This window comes from Macaca thibetana, chromosome 4, assembly GCF_024542745.1.
Source record: "Macaca thibetana thibetana isolate TM-01 chromosome 4, ASM2454274v1, whole genome shotgun sequence".
NCBI classification, from domain to species: domain Eukaryota; kingdom Metazoa; phylum Chordata; class Mammalia; order Primates; family Cercopithecidae; genus Macaca; species Macaca thibetana.
Window position 1 is genome coordinate 132,807,135 of NC_065581.1, and position 8,083 is coordinate 132,815,217.

Here is an 8,083-nt window from a genome sequence, read left to right on the forward strand (position 1 = left end):
AGGAACTCACATTTCTATTAAGACATTACCTGACTCTCAAGTTCTGAGCTCCTTTTTAAAGAAGGAGAATATGGGACCTTAACTGTGAGCATTTGAAAGTTGATCAATAAAGCCGTTCCTTAACAGTATTATCTGAACCACAAATAGGTACCCTGCTATGAACACTTGCATCTTCCTTTTGTCCTCTTTTACCTTTAATTTGTTTTCCTCTGAAATATTCTCTGATCTTTTTGAAAGGTATTAACACACAAATATGAAACAGCTTAATCTTGTGTAAAGTATTTCCAAACTGGTTCATCTACAAAATGTATGACACGTAATATTTGTGTAGCTCTATTTACTCACTTACTTTTTCTTTTCATTTTATAAAACAAACCTATTACAGAATTGTCTGGGAAAATCAGCTACCTAAACAAAGATTTCAGGCTGTGATTCAGGGATTTGAGAAGGCAAACCATTTTATTATTTGTTTTTTCAAATTTTGACTGTATCTGGAAACACTCAATGTATACTTTTAATTTAAAAGAATTAAAATTTCTATTGATTGAGAAATGTATAATCAGATGGGAAAACTGAAGCTGTTCCTAGAGTGTATAATACCAATTTGGGTATTTGCTATTTTGAAACAATGCTTGGCTATATTTGGATTACTCAGCTTTATACAATTTCAATGTCAAATACAATATCTGGTACAAAGTAAGGACTCAAAAGTGAAAAATTGCTCATTTGAATTGGCTTTTAAAAATTATTATTTTATTTAAAATTACTTAAAAAAAAGAACTACAGAAGCCATCTTTTTGTTCACATGCTTATTCCACAATAATAAATTATATTCTCCAAAAGTAAGATGTAGTGTGTATTCACATAATCATTAAACGTTTTCTTTGCTAACACAGTCTTTGTAAAATGAGCAGAAAGAACTGCCAAGGTTCAGAAAATAAAAGCGCTCAAGCGTTTTTCAGATGATCTCCGAGCACTAGAAAGTTCTACATTCCAGCTCTCTATAAGTCTTTTTACATTAAAATAAAGTTTCAAGAATTTATAATCCCGTGTCTTCTTCTCAAGAAAGATATACATTAAAGATTTTTGTCCTCAGAGAATCTAACTTGTAAGTAAAGCAGGAGCTTTATTTTCCCCTTTGTGTATTTTTTACAGCTGAACACTGATCATTAGTGTGGGAGAAACTACAAAACTTGAAAATATTTGAAGATACAAGTAGGAATCTCAGAGAAGAAAGTAGGGAACCAGAAAACCACAAAAGAATGCTAAATGGAAAAGATTGGACAGATCTTATTCACCTATCACTAAATCTAAAATATGTCAAAATACATGAAGACAACAAATGCTTTAGAACAACTATTGAACGTATCATCCTCCAACTTGGCAGATGGTCATGCTTGTCTCTCTATGTCCAAGTGTTTGTTTTTGCACTTGACCTTAATTTCAAGTTAGTTTTGAGGTCTCCACAGTAATGTTTTAAATCTGTCTCTACTTCTTCAGAAAATAAATTAGTTGTTGACGAATCACTTCTTAAGACCTTGCCGCTTACAATAAGTTTTATTGCCTTCCAAAACCATGGGTAAAAGAAAGCATATATCAAGAGGTTCTTAGCTGAATTATAATAAACACACCAAACTAAAATCTCATAAACATAAGGAGGAGTTATAAAATTCATATAAGCATCAATCACTGCATCAATGACATATGGTAGCCAAGAGACAAGAAATGCTGCCATAGCAATTCCCAAGGTTCTGGCAGCCTTTCTCTTTTTGCTACTCTTTCCTTGTAACCCCTGAGGAGGACTGAGCTTGGCTGGTTGTACTTTCTATCTTCCTAGCCTGATGCTTGGCCACCAAAAATGTCTTACTGTATATAAACACCATGGCGACAGTTGGTATAAAAAATAGAAGAAAGCAAAGTAGGACCCAGTTTTGATTCAGTGGAGCCTGACAACCTCTTACACAGGTGAGAGCAACTACTAATTCCTTAAATCCTTCTTCGTTGGCCCCCGTGTAAAAGATTGAAAAGCTGTATGTGACAGAAAAGAACCAGGAAAGAACAATGCATATCCCTGAAACTGACATAGTAAACTTGGTTGGATAGCTCAGAGGATCAGTAACAGCAATGTATCTATCACCAGAGATACAGCATAAATGAAATAAAAAGCAAAACAGAAGGATGTGTCAAAACATGTACGGAATTTACAGTAACTGTCCCCAAAGTACCAACAGCTCTCCACAGACCTCACTGTGCTGAAGGGCATCACAGTGACTCCCACCAAGAAGTCAGCACAGCTAGCGACGCGATCAGAAAGTTTGTAGGTGTATGCAGTTGTTTGAAGTGGAGGATGACAATCATGACCAGTAAGTTTCCAAACACTGCCAGCACAGCCCCAAAACCAAGGACAGCATAGAGGATAGCTCGAGGACCTGGTGAGTAAGGAGTTTTAATGCAGGATCCGTTCACGTTCTCGGGACACAGCTCCACAGGCTCAGCTTGGGAGAAATTGTTCACCATTGCTTTCTTGTTTGAACTATTTTAAAGTTCTCAAATTCCTGCTTTCAAAAAAATTTTTAAAAGGCAGCAATTTCAAAGTCTTCTAGGAGGGGGAAAAAAAATCTCCAGTTAAACTGATAAAAGTTTGTGATTTTTCCACCAATATTTTTCCATATTAACTGTAACCTCTTGACCTTTCTAAAAAGTGTTCCCACATTCACATTTTAATATATTTAGAGTGGAAATGTGTTGCAGAAAGCCATTAAAAATATAGTCAAATATACTCCTAAAAAAATGGCTGGCAATACACTTAGTCCAATGAGATATATAGATATAATTTGCTAATCATTAAAAAAAATCTTTTCTTGTGTGTTACTTTACCTTCTGAAAAATCTCGTCTGTAATCACCACAGTTGAGAAGTAATTTGGCTGTCAAAGCTGAGCTTTATTACATTATCTCCCCTGAGCAGCACTTTAGCATTAATGACAAACTGTTCTTCATTTATTCATGAAGGTAGAGGTAAATTACATCTCCTTCAAACTATGCCTTCAAAATCCCTATAGTATAGAGTGTGAAGACTGAGGAAAAGTTTCCTCATAATAGCTTTAAACTTACTTTAGGAATACATTTCTTCTACTAGTTATGTTTTCAGAATTTGTGGGGTTTTTTTCTTTTTATATTCTTTCATGATTCAGACAGCTTGAGATGATTTAGAGAACCAATCTTATTGAATTGATATTAGTCAGTGTAAAAGTATTTTCCAGGCTAATAGGCAGTGTTAGGTGTCTAAAATTAATGATTTATTAAAATACCAATAACTCACCTAACATCTCACCTTCCCATCCTTAGAAAAATGGTGTAGTTTTAAACCTATCACAGAAGAATGGACAAAAACTGGGGTGGACCAGAGAGGGATGTTTTTGGATAAGCCATATCCTTGAAGAATAGATTCATGCTGAGTCATCCAAGGCGCAAATAGAGACTAACTTGGTTTCTCTAGGTGTATGAGTTTGTTGGTATACTGAGGCATATGGTCTTAAGAAGGTTTAAAGAGTTCACCTAACAACAGTGAATAGTTTTACTTCATTTAACCATGAATAAGTGCAACCTTGCATCTGAATCTTCATCTGTGAGCTAGAGACTGAACTACTTTTATTGGCATTAACCCTATGCCATGGGTCTGGGCTCTGTTGAAAGTGTAGATTCCTAGAAAAGGTTACATGTGTACACGTAAGTGTGTATATCTTTTCTCTATATAGCTACAATTTTTAGGTAATAGGCTTCACTAGTCTGTGATTTTTAAATTTTGTGTGTGTGTATTTGTGTGTGTGTGTTTCTGTGTGTACAGGTGTGTGCCCAGGTATTTTCAGGTTTCTCTAGTATTTTCTGGCTTCACTGATCTATGAGTTTTAAATCAATTTATTTTTACTTTTATTTCCCAGTTCATTCTTACCAGAGCCCTCATTAGTTTGATGGTACAAGACTTAATCTCCTCCTTGCAAAATGTCTCCTGGTTATTCCTAGGATTCCTCAGAAGGGTGCATCTATGTGCACACAGATCAGTCTACCCAATAAAAATCACATTCCATACCCCCATGTTCTCTTCTTCCCCAGGTCTCCTGATAAGGTCCACCACATCTCTTGTTTTACTCTCAGAATGGCTAAACAAATTCCACCACTGCCACATCCATGGTGCCCTGCCTGAGATTCTGAATGTCTATTTAAAGAATGCTATTTTCCTAAACTTTAAAAATCCCCACTTCACTAGTACCAAATTAAGGCTGCTATTGTGCAAAAAGATAGTGACCACTTTCCTCACTTTTTAATACTTGAGCCCTAAAATAGTAGCCTTCAGTCTTGTAGAGTGTCTTAAAACTTGCCCATTCCTGGAAGCAAAGACACTTGAGTAGCAAGGAGCACCCCTAAGACCCACATCTTGGTGTTTAATACTTTTAACCAGTAAGAGCAACTGGTGCTTCTTTCTTATTCAAAGAAATGGTTCATTCCCATATGGGACAGGGAAGGAAGTACAGGAGGAAACTGGAACACATTTTGATGCCAAAAATTAAGGAGGATTTTTTTTAATGTTGGAGTATTTCATAAGAATGATGTTGCTAGCATAAATGAGCTCCTATTGACTGAATGTGGGACAATTTGAGTCCTTATATAACTATGGGGAATAAAAAGTATAAACCATTGAAAAAGAATGAGGCCACACTAATCAGATATAGATAAAATGATTAATTAATAGATAAACAGATAGATAGATAGATAATAAATGAAAACTCTTTCTTACAATAGAATGCAAAGTGCCAACTGGTACCTATGAAGAGAGTATAAATTTGAAACTTTGTTTTGGAGACATCACATTAATATTGACTTAGGCAAGATTCATCACTAGATGCTAAATTGAGGAGGGGTGGAGTTTTATGAGAATCAGGTAGTATTTATATGGTTTAAAATGTTTCCAAGAAAATGCTTATTACCTGCAAAAGAAAAAATAGTAGCTATATAGTGGAGACATCAAACAAGACCCTGACAAGATGATCAAAATTAATATCCCCAATGAAGGGCAGATGGCGGGGTATGCCTCTGGATAAGATACTGTGAGAAGCACAAAATATGCTGTACACGGTATTCTAGTCTGGAGTGCATAACCTGGATTTAATCACGAAGAAATTTCAGAAAAACCCAAGTTGAGAAACATCCTATTTTTAAAAGGGTGGAGGGCGGTGGGGATTGAGGTTATATTCTTCAAAAATGTTAACGTTGTAAAAGCCTAAATAACTTCTCCAGAATAAAGGAGACTAAAGGGCAAGACAGTTGGGAGGCCGAGGCAGGTGGACCATGGGGTCAGGAGATTGAGACCATCCTGGCTAACACGGTGAAACCCCATCTCTTCTAAAAATACAAAAAAAAAAAAAAAAAAAAAAAAAAAAAAAAAAAAAAGCCAGGCATGGTGGCGGGTGCCTGTAGTCCCAGCTACTCAGGAGACTGAGGCAGGAGAATGGCGTGAACCCAGGAGGTGGAGCTTGCAGTGAGCCAAGACTGCACCACTGCACTCCAGCCTGGGCAACAGAGCAAGACTCTGTCTCAAATAAATAAATAAATAAATAAATAAATAAATAAATAAAAATAAGTACAATGCAAGTACTCCAAAATCCAAAAAACAACAACAAAAAAACCAAAAACAAAAAACCCAAATCTGAAACACTAGTACTTACGTATTAAGCATCCCAAATCTGAAAATTCAAAACCTGAAATACTCCAATGAGCATTTCCTTTAAGTGCCACGCTGATGCTCAGAAAGTTTCAGATTTGAAATTCTGTATTTCAAATTTTTGGATTTTAGATGCTCAACGTGTAGTGGTATGTAACTGTATAATTTAGTCAATAAGTTATTAATTATCGAGAGAGGATTTTAAGAGGACTAGAGTAGGAACATATGCCACCCAGAAGTCATGAACTTGAAGCTGAAGCAGTAACTGGGACGACTGAGTTGCCACTTGGGTAAGAGATGAATATGTTTGGGGTTATACAAGGAATTATTACATAAACAGAAAGAGAAAACCATTTAGATGTAAGTAGAGGGAGCTAAAGTGTGTGAATTGTAGGGGATACGTATTAATTTGATTGCCTAATATTCAAATACTCTTCCTATTGGTGAGGAATATCAAGAGAGGCGAAATCAGGGCCCAAGTTATGCTATTGGCCCTCTCCATGCACCATGACTCCCCAGTGTCTACAAGATGCATGCATGCACATGGGTCCATGAAAGGGCCATATACGCCAAAGTGACTCCCAAATGCCAAAGGAGCCAAGAAATCAAAGAAGGAGGCAGACAAATTCAGTTTGTCAATATTTTATTGGGGGAACTTATAGACAGAAGCAACGTCTTAGGCAGCTGCAAGACAAATAGATTTCCATACTGCAACCTCCCAGATCCAGGGCTTCTATCTTGGGGGAAAAGTATATGTGTTCTGGAAGAAACCTACAGGTGATTGTGAGCATCATGTCTATGATTTCTTCAGCAGCATCTCGGATTTCTTTAGAGGAAACCTGCCATGAATAGGCATTTCTAGACATCAACTAGACATTTTGGTGGCATTCCCAGACTGGGGGTTAGTCAGCAGATTAGCATTTAAAGTCAAGTCATTCTTGTCCCCACAGCCACTCAGAAACTGAAGATGTGACACAAACAGAGTGGGAGTAAGAGATTCTTCCCAGCAGCTGCAGTGATGCTGTTCCATGGGGATGGTGACAGGGTTCAGCTAAGATTGCAAATTTCTGCGGTGGCTTTCTAAGCAGATCATTCAGTGGTGGAATGTTCGCCTGATTCCTCTCTGAGCCTGGTTCTTATGTCTTCCTGTAAATTATGGGGTCTTCCTGAAACCTTTATAATAAATTAAGTTTCTGCCTAAAACAATCTGAAAATGGATTTGATGTTGTGGATGAGAAAAAATGAAAATTCCAGGATGATTTCTTACATTCTGGCCTATATAAGCTGGTAGAGGAAAAAGCATGGGTAGAGGGTGGAAGGGGAGGAGATTTCCAGTTGGCATGTATTGATGTTGAGATGCCTTTGAACAATCCTATTGGGAATTGTCCAATAAACAGATGGATAGATCTGTGTAGAGCTCAAAAGACTAGAGAGATTTATTTGGGGGCCATCATCTTATATGTCACGATTAATCACCCAGGGAACTAAGAGTTAAAGAAATGGTTATTTATTATAAATCTACTGTGTGTCAGGTATCTACCAAATATCACTGTGAAGTAATGAAATTGCTTTTCTCATGTCACATGCAAGTCAAATAATTACTATCCTGCACTATGGCCTGAACAAAATTGTTCAAAATGCTGTATTTTACTTTATGACTATGGAACTAGTTAGATATAATGCATTAGTCTGTTCTCGTGCTGCTAATAAAGACATATCCAAGACTGGTTAATTTATAAAGGAAAGAAGTTTAATGGACTCACAGTTCTACATGGCTGAGGAAGCCTCACAATCATGGTAGAAGCTGAAGGAAGAGCAAAGGGATGTGTTACATGGTAGCAGGCAAGAGAGACCGTGTGCAGGGGAACTTCTCTTTATAAAACCATCAGATCTCATGAGACTTATTCACTGTCATGAGAACAGCACAGCAAAGTCCTGTCCCCGATGATTCAATTACTTCCCATCGGGTCCCTCCCATGACACATGGAGATTATGGGAGCTGCAATTCAAGATGAGATTTGGGTGGAGACACAGGCAAACCATATCATATAGTAATGGTCTGAAATTTCTATTATTAGATTCTTTCTAGACCAAAATCTAATTAATATTCTTAACAGAGTTCAAATGATATAATTTTTTTTCAACAACTTAAAAAAATGTCCACTTCTTGATCAGTATCGGAAGAAATATTAAGTCATGATAGTTTTCTTAATTTCTTTAAAAAAGTATTTTCAAATACTAATTTTTGAGGAAAGTTTATTCATAATTTAGAAATAATTTACTTAACCATATTATAAATTATGGTGATTGAAAATAAAATTTTTAAAGTTGTAGGTAAAAATATAAAGGGGATTGTGACATATTAC

At 36.4% G+C, this 8,083-nt stretch overlaps 1 protein-coding gene across 1 annotated transcript; it reads right to left on the reverse strand.

Annotated features, from left to right (window-relative positions):
• Window positions 1–1,405: 1,405 nt before the first annotated feature.
• Window positions 1,406–2,517, reverse strand: TAAR9 (trace amine associated receptor 9). The gene is given in 5 exon segments (XM_050788873.1): window positions 1,406–1,758; window positions 1,761–1,793; window positions 1,796–2,164; window positions 2,167–2,295; window positions 2,298–2,517. Coding segments are annotated over 5 exon segments (1,104 nt in total).
• Window positions 2,518–8,083: the final 5,566 nt, after the last annotated feature.